Source organism: Desmodus rotundus, chromosome 2, assembly GCF_022682495.2.
Source record: "Desmodus rotundus isolate HL8 chromosome 2, HLdesRot8A.1, whole genome shotgun sequence".
NCBI lineage: Eukaryota > Metazoa > Chordata > Mammalia > Chiroptera > Phyllostomidae > Desmodus > Desmodus rotundus.
In genome coordinates, this window is record NC_071388.1 from 164,705,792 (window position 1) to 164,732,240 (window position 26,449).

The 26,449-nt window shown below is 41.0% G+C and overlaps 1 protein-coding gene across 1 annotated transcript in view; it reads right to left on the reverse strand.

Annotated features, from left to right (window-relative positions):
* TTN (titin) overlaps nt 1–26,449 on the reverse strand; it is a 272,029-nt gene that overhangs the window by 179,366 nt on the left and 66,214 nt on the right. The window contains exons 46-86 of the mRNA XM_053918810.1: nt 22,976–25,759; nt 21,923–22,201; nt 19,563–20,126; nt 18,755–19,036; nt 18,376–18,654; nt 17,654–17,932; nt 17,277–17,555; nt 16,873–17,160; nt 16,479–16,757; nt 16,105–16,386; nt 15,731–16,009; nt 15,345–15,623; nt 14,965–15,243; nt 14,552–14,839; nt 14,148–14,426; nt 13,726–14,007; nt 13,347–13,625; nt 12,947–13,225; nt 12,556–12,834; nt 12,166–12,453; nt 11,641–11,919; nt 11,144–11,425; nt 9,819–10,097; nt 9,418–9,699; nt 8,362–8,640; nt 7,957–8,244; nt 7,527–7,805; nt 7,152–7,430; nt 6,764–7,042; nt 6,355–6,642; nt 5,940–6,227; nt 5,112–5,393; nt 4,354–4,632; nt 3,956–4,237; nt 3,529–3,807; nt 3,148–3,435; nt 2,677–2,955; nt 2,306–2,584; nt 1,926–2,204; nt 1,493–1,780; nt 1,063–1,350 (exon numbers count right to left, since the gene is read on the reverse strand). Of these exons, the coding sequence (XP_053774785.1) occupies nt 1,063–1,350; nt 1,493–1,780; nt 1,926–2,204; nt 2,306–2,584; nt 2,677–2,955; nt 3,148–3,435; nt 3,529–3,807; nt 3,956–4,237; nt 4,354–4,632; nt 5,112–5,393; nt 5,940–6,227; nt 6,355–6,642; nt 6,764–7,042; nt 7,152–7,430; nt 7,527–7,805; nt 7,957–8,244; nt 8,362–8,640; nt 9,418–9,699; nt 9,819–10,097; nt 11,144–11,425; nt 11,641–11,919; nt 12,166–12,453; nt 12,556–12,834; nt 12,947–13,225; nt 13,347–13,625; nt 13,726–14,007; nt 14,148–14,426; nt 14,552–14,839; nt 14,965–15,243; nt 15,345–15,623; nt 15,731–16,009; nt 16,105–16,386; nt 16,479–16,757; nt 16,873–17,160; nt 17,277–17,555; nt 17,654–17,932; nt 18,376–18,654; nt 18,755–19,036; nt 19,563–20,126; nt 21,923–22,201; nt 22,976–25,759 (14,331 nt within the window). The remainder of the gene's footprint in view (nt 1–1,062; nt 1,351–1,492; nt 1,781–1,925; nt 2,205–2,305; nt 2,585–2,676; nt 2,956–3,147; nt 3,436–3,528; nt 3,808–3,955; nt 4,238–4,353; nt 4,633–5,111; nt 5,394–5,939; nt 6,228–6,354; nt 6,643–6,763; nt 7,043–7,151; nt 7,431–7,526; nt 7,806–7,956; nt 8,245–8,361; nt 8,641–9,417; nt 9,700–9,818; nt 10,098–11,143; nt 11,426–11,640; nt 11,920–12,165; nt 12,454–12,555; nt 12,835–12,946; nt 13,226–13,346; nt 13,626–13,725; nt 14,008–14,147; nt 14,427–14,551; nt 14,840–14,964; nt 15,244–15,344; nt 15,624–15,730; nt 16,010–16,104; nt 16,387–16,478; nt 16,758–16,872; nt 17,161–17,276; nt 17,556–17,653; nt 17,933–18,375; nt 18,655–18,754; nt 19,037–19,562; nt 20,127–21,922; nt 22,202–22,975; nt 25,760–26,449) is intronic.

Below are 26,449 nucleotides of genomic sequence, written 5' to 3' on the forward strand. Positions count from 1 at the left end.
GAAGGAGGAATAGACATGAAGTCCTATTGTGCAACCCTCTTTTCAGGAAAACAATCACTTTTCTATTGCAGGGTCAGACGCAGAGTATGCATCTGTTGGTGGAGGTACTCTGAGGCTCACAGGCAATAAGAGAATTTGATTACTTCCTATATGTGCATCAGTGGAGGACCATCTATTTCCTGTGGTTAAAAAGATATCTGTTATGTGCCATGACAAGTCAGAATAGCAGAATTGGGTCAGCTATTTTAATATTTTTAAAGCACCACTTTCTCTTATGGGCTTTAGATATTTCTTCAACCTTTATAATTTTCCTTTGAAGTTAGGAGAGTAATGCTTTCTTCATTAACTGAAGCAAAATATTCAAGCTTAGGGAGATAAAGATGGTTAGCTATATGCCAGAGAGCAAGTGCGCCGCTGAATCTAATTCTATTTTAATTTCACAGTATTCAAAAACCAACACTACCATGAAAATCTTTAATAATGGTCTAATGGGTTGACCAGAAGCCCACTGAGTTAAGTATTTAACTTCTTGGCAATAGCAGCCATGAACATGCTGCAGAAGGGAACGGTTGTCTTCCATAATGTCAGATATTGATGTACTCCCTCTGCTGGCTTTCACAATTATTTAAGTGGGGCTAATGGAGGAAAAGATATTGGCATAATTAATCTGGACTCTTCTTGAAGGGCTTGAGAGCTTGGGCCTCTGCTGTGCCTTAGAGGGACAAAATCCATTCATTTAATAACTGCTGTGGAAAATAAGTCATTTGAGATAACTTCTTTTGTTCTAAGATAACTTCTTTCAAACTTGGATTTTCATGCAATTCTGTGAAAAGTTTTTGTTCACTCTCTCTCTGATCTCTATTTTTAGCTTTCAAAAATGGGCTTTCAGTTCAATTGTAGTAAAAAAATTTTAAAACTTGACCCCATTTGAAAGGCCCTGGATCCATATGATCTCTTGTAATTACTAGGCCGTGCTCCTAAACATAACTTTCAAGCACATCGTTCCCCTTACAGTCTAAGATATTGAAAGTGGGGGAGAGACCTTGCTACTTAGACAAGTACCTTGTACACCCAGATGAGCAGAACAAGAGTCTTTTCCAGCAACATTGCTCGCGTAGCAGGTGTACTGCCCAGCGTCACCTTTGCCTACTTTGAGAACTGTCAGAGTGGCAGTATTTTCAACCAGAGTCATCTTGTAGTTGCCTCCAGGGCGAATCTCTCGGTTGTCTTTGGCCCAAGTGATTTTGATTGGTGCAGTGCCAGTTACGTGACATTTAAAAGAACCACTTTCTCCAAGAGCAAGATCTACTGATACGGGCTTTAGATCAAAGAAAGGAGGCACTTCATGCTCTGAAAAGAATGAAGACCAACATGGTGACTTCAGTTTTCATGCTCCAAGACATGGAACAGGAGCAAAGTGGCACCAGAGTTGAGTGGCCCAGAGCAGTGAAACTGCTTTACAGTGAAGAGGGTAATGCGATGAGCTACTCACCTGAGAGAATGAGCTTTGCACTGGAAGAGGCAGTCCCAAGAGGATTAGAAGCTGAACAATTGTACTGACCAACGTGACTCTGGTCAGTTTGCAAAATCTGAAGAGTTGCCACATTATGAACAAAAGACGTTTGCAAATTAGAATCATCTTTCAAAAGTACCCCATCTTTGTACCAAGATACTTGAAGAGGTTCTGAGCCATTGATACGACATTCGAATGCAACTGGGAAGCCAAGGGTCTCATGAACATCCTTCAGTTTTCTTGCAAAAGTAGGTGGAAGTTTGCGCTCTGTAAGAAGTTACAGAAAAACCTTATTTACAAGAGGGATATTTACAATATCTACAACATATTTCAGTCCATTAACATTTTGATATTTTTAAGAAAATGGATCTGTCAACACACAGAAAAACTTCTTAAGCAAAACCATCATCACCTTTGATAACGAGCACAGCAGAAGAAGCGACGGCCCCCACACTGTTTTCTGCCTTGCATGTATACTCTCCCACGTCACTGTGGTCCACCTTGTTGATTACTAAGGAGGCAACATTATTTTTGAATTGCATTTTATATGCAGGAGCTGATCGTAGCTTTGTGTGTTCTTTATACCAAGAAATTCTAATTTCTGGGGTTCCGGCTACTTTACACTGTAACGTTGTAGGTTCTCCAATGGCTGCTTCCACATGTTCCAGAGGTTCAATAAAATAAGGTGGTTCTAAGGTACAAAGAATGGTAGTCAATCAATCATGCTGACTAAAAGAGGGTGTTTTCAAAGACAGAAAAGAGAGCAATAAAAAGAGGTAACTGTCAACACACCTAAGACAGATACCAGAGCTTCACAAATATCTTGACCAGCCTCATTTTCTATCAGGCAACTATATTGTGCATAATCCTCCACAGTGCTGTCAAGAATTTCCAATATAGTAGATTTTTCTGTCATAGTAATACTGCAGTTCGGAGACTGTACAAGAGCGAACTCATTCTTCATCCAGCTCACTGAGATGGGAGGTGTGCCAGTGTATGTGGCCTCAAGAACTATGGGGCTTCCTGTCTCAACACTGAAATCAGCCAATCTTTTCACAAAGGTGGCTGGTTCTATAAGGAGAAAATATGAGGGTAAAGTTGACATCTTCAATGAAGACTTAGAAAAATTTTAAAAGATACGTGAACTGGAGAGAAGAGCAAACCTTTCACAAAAAGATGTGTGGTACAGGAAGCACTGCCAGCATCATTAGTGACGAGGCAGGAATAGTCTCCACTCTGCAGTGGCTCCACCTCAAACAACTCCAGCTCTGTGACAGAATCTTCCAGAGAGATGGTGCATGACTCCCCTGAGACCAGTTCCCTGCTGCCTTTAAACCACTTGACCTTGAAAGGAGAGGTGCCTCTAATGACACAGGTGAACACGAGGCTCATTCCAGGTAAAACTTCCACAGAATCAGGAATTTGCTCAAAAGATGGTGGTTCTAGAATACCCCGGAGGGAGGGGAAGATCAAGAGAAAGAAAGAAATCCGAGTGAGAAGTGCTTTTGCTACTTGAAGAAAAGGGAGTCAAGACTAAAAATGAAGACCAAACAAAGAAATTCCACACCAGGCCGGCACCAAGTCATGTGGAAGAGACTGAGCGAGGCAGCAGCCTGCTCCTCCTCGCCACTGACCTTGCACAGCCAGCACCGCCGAGCATTCGTCAGAACCAGCCGCGTTGGCAGCCACACAGGTGTAGGTGCCTGTGTCCGAAGGCTCCAAGAAGCTCAGCTTCAAAGTGCAGACATTTTCCGAAAAGCTGGACTGGCATTTAGGTCCACTAACGACCTCATTTCCATCCTGAAACCAGCCGACCGAGATGGGGGCCGAGCCAGAGACTCGGCACTCCAAAACCACCGAGGCCCCCAGCGCCGCATTGGTGTCTTTCAGCTTGCGGATGAAGGAAGGAGGCACGACTCGATCTATGTGGAGAAGGGTAGTTTTGTGTTTACAGAAGAGCTTTATTTTACCCCCCCAGGAAAAATACTATACTCATAAAACTTCATACTACTTACCGGAAACGTGAACAGATACAGTGCAGTTACTTTTACCAACACTGTTCTTCACTTCAAAGCTGTATAAGCCCTTGTCACTCATTTCTGCACAGGGGATCTTAAGTGAAGCCACTTTGTTGATGAACGTAATGTGATGTTTGCTGTCTGCAGATAATTCTCTTCCGTCTTTGAACCACTTGGCTGAAAGTTCCGGTGTTCCGGCCACTACACACTCCAACGCAAAAGGATTTCCAGTAGTGACGGTCATGGGTTCTGGCTTCTCTATGATTCTGGCTGGTTCTAGAAGAAGAGGTATATTACATTGAAAATGAAGTCACCTTCCAAACTAAGAGTATAATCAACATGGGGTAAGTGTAATATTTGCAGACAAGGATCATGGGTCAATGAACTTGATTATTTTTCTCTCAGGCTGTACTTTGTTACTAACCTAGTACAGTCAAGACTGCTGAACATTCTCTCATTCCAGCATCATTTTTGATTTGGCACACATATTTCCCAGAATTAGATGCTTCTGGTCTACCAAGTTGGAGGGTAGCAACGTTATCGATGAAGGAGATCCTTGTGTTCTCACTCTCTCTGATGACTTCACCTTTGTCTTTCAGCCAGACAACAGAAATTGGCTGGAAGCCTTCCACCACTGCCTGCAACTCGACAGCATCCCCCACAAGGGTTGAGGTGTCACTTAGCTTTTTCACAAATCGTGGAGGTTCTGACGAAATAAATTTGTAGTTAGGAAAAAATGAGAATCACACCCACATGTGTTATTGGCCAAACAAGAAAAGATGAAAGGAAGAGACATATATGTTTGTGCCTATATGTACAAACCTTTGAACTTGACAGTGCAAACACAGGTGTCAGTTCCCACCTCGTTAGCAGCTTTGCAGTGATATTCTCCTACATCAGAGTTTTCAAGATTAAGGATATGAAGACTTGTGTCAAAATTTTTTGAAGTAATTTTAAATTTCTTGCTGCTTCGAACTTGCTTTCGATCTTTAACCCATACCACTTCAAATGGGGGAGTCCCCGAAATTTCACATTGTAAGATGACATCAGAACCTTTAAGGGCTCCTACAGGAGAAGGCTTCTGGGTGAAAACAGGAGGTGCTACCAGAAAAAAAAAAGAAGATAAACAATGAGAATATTTGCTTACTAAAAAGGAAAAAACTTAGAATCTGCAATCATTAAGGCTGACAGTTCTGTGGGCATCAGGGGATGGAGGGATTGAGCAAAAAAGGAAAAGGATTCATGGACATGGGCAACAGTGTGGTGATTGTGGTGGGGGGGGAGGTGAGTGGAGGTGGAAGAGGGTAAAAAGGGGATAAATGGTAACAGAAAAAATACAATAAAAATAAACTATTAAAAATAAATAAAAAGAGGTATCTACAAAAAATTAAATTAAAAAAATGACTAGCATGACCATATAATAATATGCTAACATAAGAAATGACAATTCATGAAAACTAGTTTCAGAGTTGCAAGCCCATCCCCTTAACTAGGCTTTTTACTTTAGAGTTTATAATGTGACCAAGAAGGGATCCAAGTCGGAGAAGAAGGAAGAGAGAAAGAAGTTTAGTGTGTCTAACCTTTCACGGTCAGGGCTGTGCTGCAGCTGGCGTCACCAACGCCGTTGTGAGCTTCGCAGATATAGTCTCCACTGTCCTCGGCACTGGCTTCATTGATGGTGAGCAACGCCACAGAGTTAACGAATGACATGTTGTATTTCCAGCTTTCGTGAAGTTCACTGTCATTTCGGAACCACAGAACTTTGATTTCTGGGGAACCACTTATTGTGCATTGCAGTTGGATGGATTCTCCCTGCTTTGCAACTTTTGAAGCTTCTAATTTTTTAACAAACTTGGGAGGTTCTAGTAAATCAAAGGAAAAAAATAACACATTTATAGTTGAAAATCCTTTAAGTGCTTATGGAAACTGGTTTAATAAGAATATACTTTCTAAGAATTTTGTGGTAAAATAAGTTGCCTTTTCTAGTAAATAAGCTTTTAATATTTTTAAAGAGAATTAAATACATAAGTTTATTTTGTAGTTTGAATACATAAGCTAAAACATACCAGTTAATGTATTATAGAGGCACTTGGTTAAAATTTAGTAATGACAAATCAGAATGCCATATAACAGGAAAGAACGGAAAAAGAGAATAGAGAGTTGAAACAACATTAAACACATTTTAATTGAACAACACTTTTTGATCAGATTACACTTAGAGGTACACTAACTTAAATATCAATATAACGAGAAAACAGAACTTTGACTGTTACCTCCGACACGAATATGCAAATTGTAACATGATCCAGTTAGTTTATTTCCAAAATTTAAAAACTAAAGAAGTTTTTAGAAGACAATCACACAAAGGTGGGAAAGAGTGAATAGTGGCAAGTGACACGTAATGATACCTTTCACACTGAGTTGAGCTGAGCACATGTCTTTGCCAACATCGTTGGTTGCTTGGCAAGTGTACTGGCCAGAATCTCCTTTGCCTACTTTAAGAATTCGCAAATGGGGAGTGTTTCCCACACACGTAATCGTATAGTTTCCTCCAGGACGAATCTCCTTGTTATCTTTTGACCAAGTGATTCGCATTGGTTGAGCGCCTGTTACATGACACTCGAAGTCGGCACTTTCCCCAGCAATCACATCTATAGATACAGGCTTGATGTCAAAGAAGGGAGATTTCTTAGGTTCTGGAAGATGAAAAGAAAAGGCAATTGTGTGTGGGTTTTGTTTTTGCTTTTGTCATTGGCCATTTCTACTTTGACAATGGGCGAGAAGTCACGGTTTGCAAAGAGAAAGTTTAAGACAGGAACAAACCTCTTGCTGTCAGTCTAGCACTAGAAGATGCCGTTCCTAGTGGGTTGGAAGCTGAGCAAGAGTACTGGCCAGAGTGACTCAAGTCAGTCTGCAAAATTTTCAAAGTTGCCACATTATCTACAAATGATGTCTGTAGATTTTCATCATCTCGCAAAAGCACCCCATCTCTATACCAGCACACTTGGATGGGTGCAGAGCCATTTAATCGACAGGTGAGTGTAACTGGCAGCCCAACAGTTTGCTCAATGTCCTTCAATTGTCGTGCAAAGGAAGGTGGGAGTTGACGCTCTGTAGGAAGACAAGCAATACCTGAAGCATTAGTAGATGAAATGAAAATTCCCCTGATAAAGATAAAAGAGTTAAGATAAGGAAAAAAGAAATGTCTTAGTTTCTAAAATAACATCATCACCTTGAATTCTGAAGACAGTTTTAGAAGAAGCAGTTCCTATACTATTTTCTGCCTTACATGTGTATTCTCCACCATCATTGATGTTCACTTTATTAAAAACAAGCGTGGCCACGTTGTTTGTAAAGTAGGTCCTGTATTCAGGGGTGGACCGTAACTTGGTGTCTCCTTTGTACCAAGACACTGTAATTTCTGGTGTCCCAGCCACTTGGCATTGTAAAGAAACTGAATCTCCAACTGAGGCCTCCAGAGGTTCCAGTTCCATAACAAAGTAAGGGGGTTCTAAAGAAGAAAGGCTCACAATTAGCAACTGGAATGAAAGGGAGCCAAACAAACCACGCTTCCCATTGGATGACTGCCAATCATTGAGACAGAAGAACTGACAACACACCTAATGTAGATACCACAGCCTTGCAAACATCCTTCCCTGCCTCGTTTTCAATCTCGCAGGAATACTGTCCTGCATCGCTTTTTGTGCTATTCAGAATTTCCAGGATGCAAGTTTTCTCTGTTGTGACTATGCTGCATTTTTCGGATGCAGTTATGTTAACACCATTCTTTTTCCAGGTAACTGAAATTGGAAGTGTTCCAGTGTAGGTGCTCTCCAGAATTATGGACTTTCCTGGTTCCACAGAGTGATCACTTAGTTTCTTCACAAACGCAGCTGGTTCTGGTGAGTGACAAAGCACAGCAGTTAAACACAATAAAATACAAACAAAGAGATCAGTGTACAGAAAATAGGAAGAACAAATGCACTTGAGCAAACCTTTAACAAAAAGACGAGTAGTGCAGGATGTTTGGCCAGCACCGTTAGAAACCACACAAGTATATTCCCCACTCTGAGATAGGTCGACGTTAAATAATTCCAGTTCTGCTACAGTGTCTTCAAAATAGATGTTGCACCTGTCTCCTTTCACCAGTTCTCTGGCACCTCTGAACCAGCCAACCTTGAATGGAGGGGTTCCTCTGATAACACTTGTGAAAGTGATGTTTTTGCCTGGTAGTACTTCCAAAGGTTCGGGTTCCTTCACAAAAGAGGGTGGTTCTACATAGACATGGAGGACAATGAAAAGGGGCTGTAAGCTTCAAGTTTAGGTGCAATTTTGAATCACAAAAGAGTGCTTTAAATGTGTGTCAACCTATATGTGCACCCAAAGAGGCATTTGCAAGAAAGAGTTTGAGTGTCTGACACTGACCTTGTACAGTCAACACTGCACGACATTCGTCAGACCCAGCGACATTGGCAGCCACACATGTGTAAGTGCCCATATCTGACGAGTCCAGAGAATTCAGCTGCAGTGTGCAGACATTATCTGAAAATGTGGTTTGGTACTTTGCTCCACTGACAATCTTAGTTTTCTCATGAAACCAGGCAACAGAGATAGGCGAAGATCCAGCTACTTTGCACTCCAAGATGCAAGAAGTACCCAGCACCCCAACAGTATCTTTCAGCCTTCGTGTGAAAGAGGGGGGCACCATTCGGTCTGTGTGAAGAAAGGCAAGAAATACATCATGGTCTGAAAGAATAAAGGAGACTTGAGAGAAGAAAACTTTTGAAAGGACTATTGCATAAGCAATGAGAGGAATATATCGGAACTAACCTGAAACACTAACCACAGCTGTGCAGCTGCTTTTGCCAACATTATTTTGAACCTGGAAAGTGTATGTGCCTGCATCTTGCTTTTCAACGGAGAGAATCTTCAAGGAAGAGATTTTGTTGTGGAAGCTAAATTTGTGTTTTTGGCTGCTAGTCAGCAGCTTTCCATCCTTGTACCATTCAATGGAGAGCTCAGGAGTGCCGGCCACCTTACACTCCAGAGTGCACGTTTCTCCAGCAGTCACTGTCATCGGTCCTGCCTTCTCAACAATGACTGCGGGCTCTGAAATAAAATTTGATAGCCACCTGTCAAAATCTGTTACCTTCACTCTTCCTCTAGTCTGTTTACTCCATCTCTGCTAGCAAATTCACTAAGACTGTTTATTCCAATGAGATGCTTATGTTAGGGTTCTCTCTCTAGACTTAAAATGTGACTTTGTAATTATATATTGTCATGAAATTATAGGAGTTATTATTAAGAAATAAGTTTTTGTGCTAGTTATTATCAGAACAATTCAGACAATGTGCACTAGACTATGTATATTGCTTTGCACTTGATCTTGAGAGCAAAGGCTACATGTTATTTTTAATTACTTGGTATTTTTGCTCTACTTTCAGGTACACAAGATAATTTTTTGAAAGTTGTTATTCAAACAATTAAAAATTGAAGTTTCATATGCCCAACGATGAAAGTGGCAAGTTTTCCTATCAAATGTTGATCTTTGCAACTCTTGTCAGCTTTAACAACTAGTACTTTGGAAACAGAATGTCATGCTGGGCTCCTATTTTTTTTTCATGTGTAACAAAAGATAGTCATGATTACATCTGCTAATCCATCAAGAAAAGTAGTAAGCAAACAGTAAAATAGATGGATAATTTTTGTTAGAATCACAGAGTTCCAGAAGATTTATTAGATTCCCTAAACCTTTCAAATAGATGAGGATGGATATAGGTCTAGAAGAAATTCTGAGAAGGAGATTTTACCATTAACTCATAGTAACCCATCTCAGCGTTTGGCACCACTTTCTATCAGGGGACCATTGCACTGTATTGTACGAACCTAAGACAGTCAGTGTGGCCATGTTCTCCCTTGTTCCACCATCGTTCTTGATTTGGCAGATATATTTCCCAGCATTAGCTGGTTCTGCTTTTGCAAACTGTAGAGTTGCAACATTTTCCACAAATGTAATCCTGATGTTTTCACTTTCTCTAATCACTTCTTCCTTCTCTTTAAGCCACTGGACAGAAATAGGCTGCATGCCTTCTATGGATGCTTGTAACTCGGCAGGCTCCCCAGCAACAACAGTGATGCTGTTCAGTTTGGAAACAAACCTTGGTGGCTCTGAACATGGAAAGATGGATGGAGATTGTTGAAAAGATTGTCCAGATAATGGAACAGAGAAAGAAATAACTATTTTGCACATTCCTGCCACTTCTGCCACACGCAGGAAATATGCTTACCTTTTAATTTTACAGTACAAATGCAAGTATCACTTCCCACTTCATTCTGTGCTTTGCAGAGGTATTCACCAATGTCTGAAGTGTCGACATTGAAAATGTGAATACTTGCATGGAAGTTTTTGGATGTGATCTTGTATTTCTTGCTACTTCGGAGTTGCCGCTTGTCTTTGTACCATACCACCTCAAATGGTGGTGTTCCCGAAAGTTCACACTCAAGACTAACTTCGGTATTTTTAAGGGTTTCTACTACAGGAGGGAAGCTGCTAAAAACAGGTGGTTCTGTAAGAAAACAAGAGTTTCTCATGAATAGGGCTTTAATTTCTTAGAATATTTTTGTTTCTTTGTTTTTAAATTGGGAGAAAGAGTCAACATACTATAATGGGGAAGTGGTATCAAGTGCTATCACATTGGTGTTGAGGCCATTAGCCTTTACCAAATCACTCAGCTTCATGGCAGAGAACCCTGGCTTGACTCTCCCTGTCCTTGCTGAGCAGTTCAACATTCTGTCTACTCCACCTTATTTATCTAGCACTAGAAAGATCGATGCACAAATTGTAAAATAAACAAAAGAGAAAACACTGATCAAACAAAGCCAACCCCCAGAATATTAATTAATATGGTTTGCCTGAGGCATGGAACCCTGACTTCAGGAGCAAATCCTTTGTGTGTGCTCTGCAACTGAGACACTTGGAGGGATTGCATCTGCGATCCATGCCTCCACTTCACCAGATGACTGTTGCACTAATTGCCTCCCAACATAACAAACTTGGACTTTGTGATAATAATACTGGGAAATGGCAGGGGAAAATAACGAGTATTATTTGTACCAAAATATAGTGATATAATTTAAAAAAAATAGATGCTGATTCTTGTGAGAAAAAGTGTAATTGCTCTGTTTTAAACGTAAAGTTAAAACCTGTATTGCTTGCATCTTATTTACATGTAGTATTACTTGATATTCATGATAAATATTATAGTGAGGATGACATATTTACCAAGTGATTGAAGGCAAAATTAATTTATAAATGCCTACTTTGTTTTTGTTTTTTGCATGTTTTTGAAACATGAAATTTGAACTGCTTGGCTAATGTGCTGAGGTGATAAGAATTATGGTATTGGGATAAAAAGAAAACTATCTCAGAATAATTGGCTACATGTAAGCAAAGCTTAAGAAATAACATCTAAAAAGGGAAATAATGATATCTTGGGAAAATACTCTATGAGCCCAAGTGGAGGCTAAAATGACAGTAAAGGAATCAAGAGCTATGACGCCAGGGGTGAAGAAGGTAAGCTGCATGTAATGAACAGAAGAAAGACATCTCTACCTTTTACTATAACCTTCGTACTGCAGCTGGTGCTGCCAGCAGGATTCTGAGCCTCACAAATGAAATCCCCACCATCCTCTGTACCAAGATTGTTCATCTGTATGACGGCCACCGAGTCAATGAAAGTCATTCTGTATTTATCACTGGCTGAGAGTTCATGTTCATTTCTGTACCACACAACTCTGATTTCTGGGGATCCAGTTATCTTGCATTCAAGCCGTGCTGAGTCACCTGCTTTCACTATTTTGGATGCTTCTAATTTCTTTACAAACTTTGGTGGCTCTAGAGAGTGAAGGAAAGAGGAGATTATAAGGGAACAGAGAGAGATAACAAAAGTTCAATCAAGTGGTATGTAGAACAGAGAAAAACATATGATACAGTGTACTCTGTGAGAAAGAAGGGTACTCCCTTGATTAGGTCGAAGCACTGTAACAGATCACAGAAAGGACCAGAGCCACAGGTGAGACAGAAACACAAAAACAATCAAACCTGCACACCTGTCACAAGCAACATTGTAGTACAAGAGTCGCTACCAACATCATTGGCAACTTGGCAAGAGTATTGTCCTGTCTTGGAAGCATCCACTGAGTAGAGATTTAAGAAGCTAGTTGACCCTTCCAAGCCAATGAAACATTTAGGTCCAGAGGCAAGTTCCACATCATCCTTAAACCACTTTATTTTAAATGGTGGTGTTCCTTTTAGTACTGCTTTAAATTCCACCGTAGAATCAGGTATGGCTTGTTGTCGCTCAGGTTTCACTAGGAAGCTTGGTGGTTCTATAGGTTTTTAAGAGAAATATATTGAATTAAATTCCCACAGTTAAATTATTTTGACAGTTTTATGGACCTATAAGAATACATTATTAAAAAGAGGTAATGACTGAATATTTCTTAAACTCAATAAATACATATCTAAAGATACAAAATTATTGAGACTTTTAGCTCTCAAGGATACAGGGTAAAAGTGATACACTTTCAAAGCAATTACAAAGAAGAATCCAGAAGAGGTAAAGAAATTCTAACCTTTCACAGTTAAGATGCCACTGCATGCATTATCCCCTGCCACATTTGAGACTTTGCATGTGTAATTCGCAGTATCTTCTAATTCCAGGTTGTTAACTTCCAGTGCCACAGTGTTCTCGTGACAGACAAGTCTGTATTTGGCACTTGTAGATATTTCTTTTCCATCCTTAAACCACTGAGCACTAATAGGCAGTGAGCCAGAAACCTTGCACTCCATGTGAATGGAAGACCCCAGAACTTTATCCATTTTGGTTAATTTTTTGGTGAATGAAGGAGGAATATCTTGATCTGCCCAATACAAACAGCAAAACATGTCCATTAATATGTTGCCATTTGTTTACAAAGGATATAATAAAAACAACAGAACCCAACTGGAGCCAAGGTACAAACCTAGCACTCTCAGGTAGGCGTCACAGCTACTGCTTCCAAAGTCATTTTCCACCTTGAAAGTATACTGACCGCTGTCTTGCTTCATTACTGACTGAATCCTAAAACTGGCCACATTATTTTCGAAACTCATCGAAAAATATCTACTGGGCACAATTTGTTTCCCATCTTTAAGCCATTTCACTTTGAGTTCTGGTGTCCCAGCCACAACACACTCCAAGGTCACTGGGTCTTTCTCAGTAACATCAACGGACTTAGCTTTCTCTAGGATTTGAGCAGGTTCTGCAGTAAGAATTAAAATGTGGATGAGTTGCATTGACAAGTCCACTAGAGAGAAGGCATGGTTATGAGATTGTCTCCACAGACTAATTCCGAAAGAGAATAGCTTACAAACCTTGTACTAAAAGGAAAGCGTAACACCTCTCAACTCCTGACTCATTCTTGGCTTGACACGTGTATCTCCCGCTGTGTCCATTGTCCACAGCTCTGATCTGCAGTGTGGCCACGCTGTTCACAAATGAAATATGGACATTATCTTCTTCGTCCAGAATCTGATCATCCTTTAGCCAGGTTACAGAGATGGGGGGAGAGCCTGCCACGGTGCTCTGAAAGGTGGCGGCACTTTTCAAAACGGTAGTGATGTTTTCTATCTTCTTAGTGAACGACGGTGGTTCTGTGATTAGATAGTGTGAAAAGAAGAGGTACAATTGAACTCCTACCCATCATCATGAAGTGAAAGAGCATTACAGGATTTTTCTCTGGCAGCCTGCTTCTCGTGTGTGTAACTAACTGACCTTTCAGGGAGACTCGGGCATTGCAAGAGCAGCTGCCGCCTTCATTGGATACAATGCACTGGTATTCACCAGTGTCGGAAGGGTCACACTTGGTTATATGGAGGTTAAACACTGACACTCTGTCGGTCAAGGTGTATTTTTTGCCGCTTCGTATTTCCTTGTTATTCTTCAGCCAAGTGACTTCAAACGGAGATGTTCCTTTAACTTCACACTCCAGCTCCACGTCACTATCTTTCACTACTTCCACAGGCTTCAACTCCCTGATAAAGGTGGGAGGTTCTGAAGATTCAAAAGGAAGACAGAGACTAGCTTACTCAAGGGAAGACCCAAGGCCCAGCCAGCAGCACAGTCAAAATGGAAAGTAGATTCAGTAACGAACCTTTCACTTTTAGTTCAATGCTGCAGCTCGCCGTGCCTGCATCATTACGAGCCTCACAGATGTAAGTCCCACTATATTCTACCCTAGCACCAGAAATTTGGAAAATGGCTAAGCCATCGATGAAGGAAATGCCATATTTCTCAATGGCTGTGATTTCATTCCCGTCCAGATACCAAGAAACTCTGATTTCAGGAGTGCCGGTTATTTGGCATTCGAATGTTGTTGATTGTCCATTCCTCAGCACTAACACGGGGCTGGGCTTCTTAATGAATTGAGGAGGCTCTAAAGATGGGGAAAAAAGTGTGATGCTGAACATTTTTAACAACAGAGGCCAGTAAGCAAAATTGATTTCTAAAGCTTCTCCCCTCCCCCCACAAGAAAATCTAGACAAGCAAGAAAGTGAGGAGATGTGGAGACCAGACCTTTTACAAAGAGAGTGGCCTTGCTGGTGGCTATGCCAACATCATTGCTTAGTTGACAAATGTAGGTCCCAGAATGAGCAGCTTTGGCTGAAAAGAGCTCTAGCACAGTGGAGGTGTCATCCTTCCACACTGAGCGAGCTGCTCCCGAGTGCAACTCTTTGTTGTCCTTAAACCACTTAATTGTCATGGGGGCAGTGCCACCCACAAGAGCCTTTATTTGAACCCTTGTGTTGGGATTGACATCTTGAGATCTCGGCTCTTCCACAAAGTAAGGGGGTTCTGAGGCAAAAGAAAAAGAAGCAAGAGGAGAAAGGAATGTTCATTTTAGAAATGAGCAGTAAAAGTAAGAATTGAGACACGAGACAGCAGTAAGTTCTTGGTAGGTGGAGAGAAAAGTTGCCAACCTTTGACTGTCAGATGGCCACTGCACTGGTTGTGTCCTGCCTTGTTAGTGGCAGAACAAGTGTATGTCCCACTGTCTGTACTTTCCAGGTGCCTGATTTCCAAGAAGGCAGTATTGTCATGAAAAGAGAATTTGTATTTTTCACTAGCTGAAATTTCCTGGTCATCTTTGAACCATTGGATACTTATGGGATGCGACCCAGCCACTATACATTCTAAGTCAATAAAAGACCCTTTAATGCTGTCCATTTTCTTCAGCTTTTTGGTGAATGAGGGAGGTATGATAAGATCTATGCAATGAAAAAACAAAAAAAAATTGTTAGATCAATCCACCCATTTATATTTTCTCTAGAATTGTAAGAGGTGAAGGAGCACAGAAACACCCAGTTCCTCTCCATAGAAAAGCAATACCAACCTAATACATTAATGCTAGCCTTGCAGCTGCTTCTCCCAACGTCATTTTGGACCTCAAAAGTATATTCTCCACTATCTTTCTTTTCTGTAGAAATAATCTTCAGTATGGAGACTGTGTCAGTGACACTGATTTTATATTTTTGGCCCAAGGTCAGTTCTTGGCCATCTTTAAACCATTTGGCTGTAATCTCCTTAGTCCCTGAAAATTTGACCTGCAAAGTGGCTGGGTCTCCTTGGGTGACATCTATAGACACAGCCTCCTCAGTGATTGTTGCAGGTGCTGTAGAAAACAAAGGGATAAGTGTGGGTTGTGAATTGCTCTTCTGAAAGGCTCACATCTGCATATTTTCCTGAAGCCCACGGCAGACTTTCGGAACCAACCTTTTACTGAGAGTACGGCAGAACATCGTTGTATTCCTGCATCATTTTTGGCCTGACAGACATACTTCCCATCATGTTTGACTTCGATGCCACTGAGGTACAGACTGGCTACATTGTTCTCAAAGGTCATTCTTATATTATTATCTTCGGTGATTTCATCATTATCTTTTAACCAGGTCACTGTGATTGGCAAGGAGCCTTTTAGAGTGGCCTGGAAGGCAGCTGTGCCTCCTCGAAGGGAGCTGGTGCTCTCGAGCTTCTTGACAAAGGTTGGTGGTTCTAATAGAAGAATGAATTATCAATCAGTACCAGCTGTAGAGAAAAACTGGCTGAAAAATGAGTTGACTCTATAGGAGAGCTAGTCCACCATTCGAATAAACACTAACCTCTTAAAGTCACCCTGGCACTGCAGGTGCTGCTGCCCACGTCATTGGTCGCCCGACACTGGTATTCACCAGCATCTGCAGCTACGAACTTGAGGATCTGCAGGCTAACCAGCTGATCCTGAATAAAGGTTTTGTACTTTCTACCGCTTCGCAGCGTCGTGTTGTCTTTGAACCAAGTGATCTCAAAGGGAGGCGTGCCTGCCACCTCGGCCAGCAACATGACATCGTACTCCTTCAACACTTCAACTGACTTAAATTCTTTGGTAAAGTAAGGTGGCTCTACAGTGGAAAAGGAATTATTTTGAGTTAATGGGGGAGGAATCTGTGCTATGGACTACAGTTTTGGTAACATAAGAGGCAATGTGAACACAAACCTTTGACTATCAAAACGCTACCACAGTGGTCACTGCCAGCCTCGTTTTGGGCCTCACACATATATTCACCACTGTCTTCGATGGCAACACCTGTAAGTCTCAGAACCGCAGTGGACTCCGCAAAAGACATTTTGTGTTTGCTGCTCTCTTTAATTTCTCTATCGTTTGCAAACCACGTTATTTTAATGGGAGGGGTCCCAGTGACTTTGCAGGCTAGCTGGGTGGCATCTCCTTTCTTTAACAGTTGTGATGGCTCTAACTTTTCAACAAATGTGGCAGGTTCTATGGAAGGAAAGAAGTTGTTAAGGAACATGAGAAAGAGGAAAGAACTTATAAAAATGACAGCACAAAGACGTTCAGAAAGCACCGCAGACCTTTTACAAATAAGTTTGCACTGCACTCCACGCCTCCGGCGACGTTGCTGACTTTACAGGTATATGTGCCCGAATCGGAGGTTTTTACTGGATAGAGTTCCAGGGAACTTTCTAAGGCTTCTTTGGTAATATAGCAGCTTCCACCAGAAACCAGCTCTTTGTCACCCTTAAACCATCTGATTGTGAAAGGAACAGACCCTTGGAAGGTGCTCTTCAGGCAGACAGCCGAGCCGGGCAGAACATCCTTTGATGCAGGTTTAGTTACAAAATGGGGTGGTTCTAAAGAAGTGGTATAAGAAAGAATGTCAAAGAGTTAAGAGGCGCGACCTAAGGAAAGAAGTCTTAATGTGAACATGATGTACAGTAGGAATGAAATGCAAAGTCTCCATCCAACCTTGCACGATCAGGGCTCCGCTGCTGTCCTTGCTTCCCACGGAATTTGTGGCCCGACAGGTAAAATTCCCTGCATCAGTCATGTCTATTCTGCTGATCTCCAAAGAGGCTGTGCCTTCCACAAATGCTATTCTGTATCTGTCAGAAGAAGCTATTTCTTTCCCATCCTTAAACCAGGACACCCTCATTGGCAGGGAGCCAGCGATTTTGCAGTCCAGCCTGCAGGTGCCGCTGACAACACTATCCACGTTGCGTAGGGGTTTGGTGAAAAACGGAGCAATGTCTCGATCTGTTCATGGCACAAGAAGGGGAAGAAAGGTCAATATGGAAAAGTGCTCACGATTTCATTTTTGACTTTGTTGGTTTTCAAAGAAACATGTGGCACAGATTTCCAGAGATACCGACCTAACACCGTGAACGTTGTCTCACAGGAGCTGCTGCCCACTTCATTAGAAATTTCAAATGTGTATTGGCCACTGTCGTGCAGCTCAGCTGAATAAAATTTGAGTTGGGCAACATTGTTTTTGAAACTTATTCGATACTTTTTACTGGCCACCAAAGGTCTCCCATCTTTGTACCATTTGGGCTTGAGATCTGGGGTGCCTGTGACTGTGTACTCCAGTGTGGCGGGGTCCCCTGCGGTCACCTGGATCAGTTCTGCTCTCTCAACAATTTTGGCAGGTTCTATAAGGTATTAAATAGTTAGAATTCCAAGATGTGTATTAGGGTTTCATTATGAAGTGGAAATATTGATTCAAAGTTAAAAATGTTCCTACACGAACCTTTAACTATTAATTCCCCAACAGATGTTTGGCTCCCGGCCTCATTTTCTGCCAGGCATGTGTACTGGCCACCCCAACCAATCTGAACATCAGGGATTATCAAGACCGCAACGCCATTGGAAAAGCTCATTTTGATTTTTCCATCTTCTTTAAGGATCTCTTGTCCTTTCATCCATGTGACAGAAATGGGTTCTGACCCTCTCACAGCAGCTTGTAAGGTAACAGTTTGTCCTGCCAGTGCAGTAAAATCATCTACTTTCTTTACAAAGGTTGGTGGTTCTAGTCAAAGAAAGACAGCACACGAAACTTGTCAATTCCCAAACACTTTCAACATGGTATATATGTAAGTGTTCTGTCTAGGTTACATTTATCTTGCCCAGTACTGCTCTCCCACAGTGTTGGTTAGTTAGAAGAAGAAATAGAATTTAAGAAGAATTACAGTTCTAAGAGAAAGAAGCATAGAAGACACATGGCTATCAGCTGATAAAATGGTCTTTCATATAATTCACTTTTGTTGTCAGAGAGTAAATATTTACACTGATCTTCAGGATTAACACTGGATGAAGGTCACTGACTTTGCCCCCAAGGTCAAACTAAAGGCAAAACCTATATATTTTGAAAGCTTAGGAGGAGGAGAAGGGAAAGTACCAGTTTTCCTCCCATGGTTAAGAAAGCTATTTGCACAATTTGTTAAAGAGACACCAATTTATCAAAAAACTAACCTTTTAACAAGTGCGTTGCGCTGCAGCCACACTTCCCGACTTCATTAGCAACGACACATTCATAGTCACCAACGTCTGCACTATTAAAAGAAAAGATCTCCAGACACACAAGAGACTTCTGAGAAAACAACCTGTACTTTTTGCTACTTCGAATTTGCTTCTTATCTTTGAACCAGCTAATTTCAAACGGCCCCGTGCCTGAGATTTCACACTGAAGGAGGGCATTTGTTCCTCTCACTATATCTGCTGGCTCAAGAGTTTTGATGAAAGAAGGAGGTTCTACAAAAGCAGGAAAGCATTGTTTAAGTCATGTGTTATGAGCAAAGAAAAAGAAAATGTTTTCTCGGGGAAACAATGGACAGGAAGTGAGGGCACAAACCTTTGATAACTATTTCAGCACTGCAGCTGTCACTGCCAACGTCATTCACGGCTTCACAGGAGTAACTCCCACTGTCTTCCACTTTTACGTTGGTAATATCAAGTACAGCCTCCGAATTGACAAAGGATATTCGGATTGTGTTACTCTCATGGAGTTCTTTGTTATTTTTAAACCAAGTAACCTGGACCACAGGTGAGCCTTTCAGCCTGCAGTGGAGGCGTGCTGATTCACCAGGGAGCATTAAATAAGAGGGGTCCACCTTCTTCACGAAGGATGGTGGCTCTATGTGAAGTTAATAAGAAAAGAGAATGGAAAACATGTCTGAGGCATAAACTCCACAAAAGATAGGTAGACATGCAACAGAAAGACACAATACACATAAAATACTGCATGACATTTCTGGAAAGGTTATGGTGCTTTCAATAGATTTCCATGTTTTCATGATTCTAAAATACTTACCCAGTCTCTTGATTAAAGAACAAACAAACAAACATATAAACAAACAAAACCAAAAACAAGCACACTACTTACATGAAGAGAATTTCCTAGACACTTGAAGTTCTTAGAAGAAATTTTAAGCAAGCTTTGTTAATGGCAGATAGGTTTAGAAGAACAAAAGTAAGTGAATTCTGAAGAAGATTGAAAAAATGAAATCAAACAATGCCAGGATTTTCCCAAACCAAAAGGTTTGCTTGGATGACATTATTTTAATAACCAAATGCACTGACTGCATTGTTCGTTAACAGCTTTTACACTAAGGCACCCTTTCAGAGAAGGAAGTGGAAAATAAAATTCACACATTTCTTACCTCTGACCGTTACTGTTGCAGAAGAGGAGCTGCTTCCAGCCTCATTTGAAGCTGTGCAAACATAGGTTCCTGAATCTTTTAGTTTGGCAAGAGGGATCTCAAGAGATGCTATTTTATCTTCAAAATCAATCTTAAAATCTTTTCCAGGTGGGAGTTTTTGCCCATCTTTATGCCACGTCACTGTGACTTTTCTGTCTTCATCTACCTGGCATTCAAGGTGGATCTTCTTATTGATAGCTGATTGCACAGGCTCTAATTCTTTAATGATATGTGGCTTGTCGATTATGACCAACTCGGCTTGGCAGATGTCGGCTCCGAACTTGTTAGAAGCCTTACAAGAGTAAACTCCTCTATCTTGAACGGTAAGATTTGAGAGTTCTAAACTATGTTTGTTGTCCGCATCGGAAATCTTGCGGTTAGGGGAAGGTGACAGTGCAGCCCCGTCTTTCTGCCAAATGGTTTCAATCACAGGAGTCCCTGTCACTGTGCAGAGGAACTTGGCTGTCTTACCCACAAAAGTTGTGACGGACTTAGGTCTGGAGAAAAAGGTTGGTGGATATGCCTCTGCAAAAAAATTTATTCAGCATTATATTTTGTCTCCACCAAAGCTCGTGCTGTAATCACACATTCCAAGTAAGAAATAAAGGTATCTTTAGATAGACATGAGACATTATTTAAAGAGGGCAATGTATTAATAACACAAATATTTGTCAAAAGAGATGAGAGTATTCTTTATCGAGGAGCACTTTAAATGTCTCCATCAAAGGAAAGAACAAATGTCCCTTTATTTAGCAACATTAACTTACTATTGCTAAAGAGTTGTCCATTGTAATGGCTAATTGTTTGAATTATTTGATAAGCAATTCAGCTGATACTTTAATTCTGAATACAATCAGAAGACTGTATAAGGAAGATAAAAATGTACTGACTTTTCTGAAGAGTAGAGAGATATTAAGTGGCAAAAAGTTTGAGTAGTTTTGTAAAGACTCTAACCCCCATGTCAACCACCAGTAAATCCTTAAATGGCTCAGCTTTGAAAGCAACCCCAAAGTCATTTCAAACTTTCAAAACCATTTATAGTGGTAATCTCCCATTTCCATTCTGCATTTTGAAGGAAGCCTTTAGGGACCTCTCTTTCCAGGCTTTAAAAATCATCCTCCTTCCTCTTTCTTCTTATTGGAAGTTTGGGTAGTCCCATTACTCAGTTGGCCTGATTTGGATAAAGAAATTTCCCAAAGTGTCATTAAGATTAAAACCATGCACGTGGTCACATGGAGACTTTGATCACAAAGTGAAAACCACTGGCTGGGTTGCCACAGGCCTGAGTTTCAGACTTTCTGATATGTGAAGAAATTGTATAAGAAAGGAAGCTACAGGGAACTCTGACTTGTTGCAAGTCAAATAGATATGCTGCATTTGCCTTCCCCCTTCACGTTCTCATTGGAAAAGAAGACCAGGGGTCAGTCCCTCCCTGCCATTGGTGCACGGCTTCTCTCAACAACACAGGCCGTTGCTCCCCTGACCCTAAACCATAGTTCATACCTTCCCTTGGGGAGGGGAGAGAGGGGGAGAGGGAGAGGGAGAGGGAGAGAGAGAGAGAGAGAGAGAGAGAGAGAGAGAGAAGGAAAAAGCTACTAAGTTGTTTTCTGATGAGGGAATTCAAACACTTGATGAGTATTAACTAGTCATGTCATCCTGTGTGTCAATTAAGATATGGGGAACAGAATTATTTGTAGTTGCTCTTACTTTTAAATTAGGAATAAAGCCTAGGCTGAGAGACCTAGTTTATAGTCCTGTGTTAGCTCTGTGTTTCACATTAGAATTTGTTTAACTTTAGTCTTATGCTCTGGCATTTCTCAGTTTGCAATTCTGTTCTTAATTGGTTAACTGGATTCAAGTTATTAAATGCATTGGGATATTATATATATTTTTAGTGCCACCAAATATTTTGGTGGTCCTGACATTTTTATATTAAGGGCCAAGCCATTTGCACTTACGCAGGATATATCCACCAAATTAGTCTTTTTTTTTTTTTTAAAGAGAGAACAAAAAAGCAAACAAAACCAAACCCCTCAAAACCAAACTTTCAGGAGCCACTGCTCATGTGATTCCTTAACATTTTTCTCAGAATAATAAATTACTTTTATTTTTTCTTTAGCTGTTTAGTGAAAAGTACACTAAATAATGGTTTCTTTTCCCACAGAGGTCCTGCAGTTCCTAGCCACCATGTTACCATGCTACCGTCTTGGCTATTTGTCTCTCCCGTTGGTAGAACAAGCACTCCCTGCACCTGCATGAAAAGCAATTAGGCAACAATGTGAAATGAGATGGTAACACCTGACTCAGCGTTTGGCATTTACCTGTCACAGTTAGTGTGGCAGTACAGCTGACGCTGCCATACTCATTGGACGCTTTGCAGGTGTACTCGCCGCAGTCAACAACCTGGGTTCTCAGGATTTCCAGGCTGGAGACGTAATTTGAAGATCGAATAGAGCACTTGTCACTGTCGTGAATTTCTCGGCCAGCTTTAAACCACTGGAACTGGACATTGGGGGCACTTTGGATCTCACAGGTGAACTTGGCTAGGTGGCCCAGAGCTACTTCAAGGGGCTCTATTCTCCTCTTGATCACAGGGGCAGCTGCAAAGGGAAGCAGAGTCTGTTAGCATGCCTCCTTAGCAGGTATACTGCATATTTCTTTTCCTCCTAATTTGTGTTTCTGTTAATGAAGTAAAAACAGTTGAAGTTGGTGAGACAGATTGTAGCACTAAGACAAGTGACTGGAAAATGAGAAAGATCAATGAAGGCAAAAGAAACAATATGCAGCTTTCAACATATTCAATCATTACTTTGCAGTGAAATGTGAAAAAAATTATTAAAATGTGATGGTAGCGGATTACATGCATAACAACATGGTATATTGTTTCAATATACCATGCTGACTGGAACACTGAGAATAATGTGAAAAAACAAGATCTACTGTATAAAGTGATACGTGATACAATAGCAAGAGAGGAAAAGAAACAAGAAACATAACTGGACAATTAATCATGGTTATTTTGAATTTAGGGATGAGACTGGCAATTTTAGAGTAGCTCAGTGTTTACTGAAAGGTTTTTTATTACATGTTATTAAAGTATTTTCACATTAAAATAAACTAAGAAGCCTGTTATCAGTATTGTGAAACATATAAAAACATGTCTTATTTTAAAAATAAATAATAATGTAGATATGCCATATTATCCAATAAGGCAGGAAGGGAAAAGGAGAAGTGTTAATAACCATGATTATGTCCCTGACTTCATTCTACGACAACTACATTATGGCAGATAAGTGAAAATTCGGTGATGAAACCTAAATCATTACAATCCGGTGAATGTTAGAGCTTGATCTACTTAATCCTTAATCTCCAACCTCTTTTGACTACAGTGAGGTTTGCCGAAGTTGCTGTTTTTCCGTGGTCATTCAAGGCCTCACAGGTATACTCTCCTTGATGTTCTTCTGTATTTACACTGTCAATTACTAACGTATATGTATTTTGATCTTGGAAACACTTGAACTTTTCATCTGAAGGCACCAGTTTACCCTCAAAATACCAATTTACCTCTTTGGCATTTGTTATGGACGACGTGAGGTTTACGATGTCACCTTCCTCAGCAACAGTGTCTGCCAAGCATGCATGAATAACAGGGGCCCCCTCTTTGACTAAGCTACCCTCAGCTTCCTGTGTCTCTACTAGCCCAGCCTCCTCAGAGCCACTTTCAGAGGGTCTGTCTTTTTCCTCAGGAAGTTTTGGTACCTCATCCTGTTTTTCATCAGATGTAGCAGCTGTAGCAACCCCACCAGTGAGAGTTGTATCTGCAACTTTGACCTGACTTTCCACATTAAAATAACTGACTTCTTCTGCTGAGACAAAATATTTAGATTCAATGTCTGGTTCAGTGATAGCTTCAACCTTCTGTGAGTCTGAAAAAGAAGGCATTTCTTCCTGCAAGCCTGTTTTGGCTCCTTTCTGAATTCTAGGATCCTCAGCTGTTAAGATGTTTACTTCCTCACATATAATAGAGCACAGAGCATCCTTAAATTCAGTTTTCAAGTCAGCCATTTGAGGATCAATGCCTTCAATAGCGATGGTTAATTCTTCTGTTACAGACTTCACTGAAGTAATAAGGTAGGTGCACAAAATGCATTTGGGCTCTTGGGTGAAGTTTATGGCCTTGACCTCCACCTTTTCAATGTTTCTTAACCACTCAGAGAAAAGACTCGTTTGCTCGCAGGCCACTGCTGCTTGCAAAGCCCTGCGGATTTGAGTTTTCAGGTTCAATCTTTGCTCCTCTGGCATACCAGAAAGCAAACTTTCCTTAGATAGAAGGTTACATCCCTGCACTTCCTGCACACCCTTTATCACCACAGGCTCTTTCTTATACTCAGTGGTTTGGTTAGGAGGCATTGCCAAGTTCTCTGAATGCTCTTCCTTGAGCAGTACCTGTTTTTCCTCACACACTAGTGGAAAACTTAAGGACTTGCTCTCCTCCGTCCTGGCCCCAAAATCTTGAGCTGTACTTTCCAGTTGAGCTGCACTTTCCATCAGGATTACTCCCTCCTCTGTGCACGTGTGTTCCGAAGGGAACTGGGGCTCACGGTTTACCTCAGAGACCACAATGTCAGGACCCTCAAAACTTTCCACATGTCCCTCAGCGAAGCTCTGACTCACGATGACAGCACTTTGCGCCTCTTGCTTTGGAAGAGGCCCTATTTGCTCTTTGTCCACTGCAGATACTGTCTTTTCTTTCGGTAAAAGTTCTTCCTCTGCCGCAGAGGTTGGATATGAATGGGTTGGAGGTTCTTCTATTGAAGATGATGGATAATTCCCTTCAGGTTCAGCTAATAAAGTTTTCAGAGGCTCACCTGTTAATGAACTAACTTCTCCCATGGAAATGACACTTTGGAAAATTCTTTCAGTATCTGATAGAACTGCCTGTGATGTGGGCTCTTGAAGCATTAGATTATCTTCTTTGGAGAGGGTCGTCTGGGCCTGGACAACCTGCAGATGTGAACTGGGAGGTGGTTCCTCGGTAGGCTGAGCATGAAGAGTGTTGTTGATGGGAGGATATTCCCCGGTGCCTTCAGGAGGTGGCATATCCTGTTCCAACATGGCCGTAGATTGCAATTGCTCAGCTACTAAGGTAACCGGACTGCTCAGTTCGTTGGTTTTAATAGGCTCCATAGAAAGCTGCTGTTTTTCTTCTGCAATTAAAGCAGCTTTCAAAATGGTGTCCTTCACAAAAGCTGCAATTTCCGGCTCTGAGGCAAATGGTTCAGCTGCAGGGCCCTTTGACATCTGTGGAAAATCTTGAGGAGCCTCTGGGGTGGACTTTGCTTGGCAGGGTGTGTCCGTCATGTCTGTGGCTTCCAGAAGCACAAGCAGCTCTGCAGCACAGGTGGACTCGCCCCACATGTTCTCTGCTTTACAGACATAGAGGCCACTGTCTTCCCTCTGAGGGTCATTGACAATGAACGTCCCAGAACCATCGGGATTGTGAATGATAGTGTAATAAACATTGGTGTGAAGCTGCTTGTTTTCTCTGAACCACAAAACAGTGGGTGCAGGCTCTCCAAGCACCATGTACTCGAAAACTGCAGGGAGACCCTGGGCACACTGAATTGGTTTTAACTCCTTAAGGAAGTAAGGAGGACAAGGACCTTCAAGCTTTTCCAGAGGTTTCTCCAGTGCTGATCCTGGTTCACTCTCGTTGTGCCCCTCTCCCTTGGAATTTATTTTTAGATAGGCACTACATGTTGTCTGCCCATATTCATTACTGGCAACACATGTATACTCTCCCTCATCTTCAAATTTTGTGAACAGAATGATCAAGCTATGATCATTACCGTCAAAAACAAATTTGTAGTCAGCAGAAGGTGTTAACGGTACTCCACTAAAGAACCACTGAATTTTAGGCTTGGGAATGCCTGTGACAGTAACAGACAGTTTGGCCAAATCCCCTACGCTTATTTCAGCATCTGACACTTCTTTGATAAAAACTGGGGCACTACCTTGCTTCTGGGAATCAAATTTAGTTGAGTGAACTGGAGGTTCAGACAAAAGTTCAAGTGTTTCCCTTCTTTTAGATAACTGAAGGTCAGAGCTATAGGTTTGGAGTCCTTCTTCATCAGAAGACAGAAGATAACTAGAAAACTCTGTATGGGGAAAAATGGTTATTTTTACCACCAATTTTATTTAACAAAAAATAAAAGTCAAAGAATTGTATACCAGTTGATGGCCTTCTGCTTTATTCCTGGAATCATTAGGTTACCCCGAGATTAGCTTATCAAAAAGCACATTTCTAAATGTTTAACCTTAGTTTATTATGTCACATTATACAATTATACATAGTGTACTAAAGCAACTTTTAATCCGCTGCATTTGTGTTACAGTTTATAAACTTTAAAGATGTTCTTATGAATTTTTTTGTGATATAATCCCAACTCTAAAGTTTGAAAAACTGCTGGCTAAATATTTGTAATAAAAGAATGCAGGGTTATTTAAATCCATTTCTTAAAAGATCCAGAATTGTTATCTACATATAAAATTTTTTTGAGTTTAAAAATATCCTCATTATCAAATTGAAGACTGATAATTTCCCAAATAGATGATCTATATTCTAGTTACTGCATATAAACTGAAGCCCTTAGTCAAAACAAGGGGCTGCAGGGAATTTTTAATCTGAATTTGTAAGAGAACTATGGTTCACAGTTACTAGAAGGCAAGCCTTCTTTTTGGCCTGTGTAAACTGCCATAGTACTCTAGCAAAACTTTGGTAATAAGATGTATGTTAACTCAAGTTAGTCAAGAAAATGGGAGAATCGGAAATGAGAGAAAACAACTCC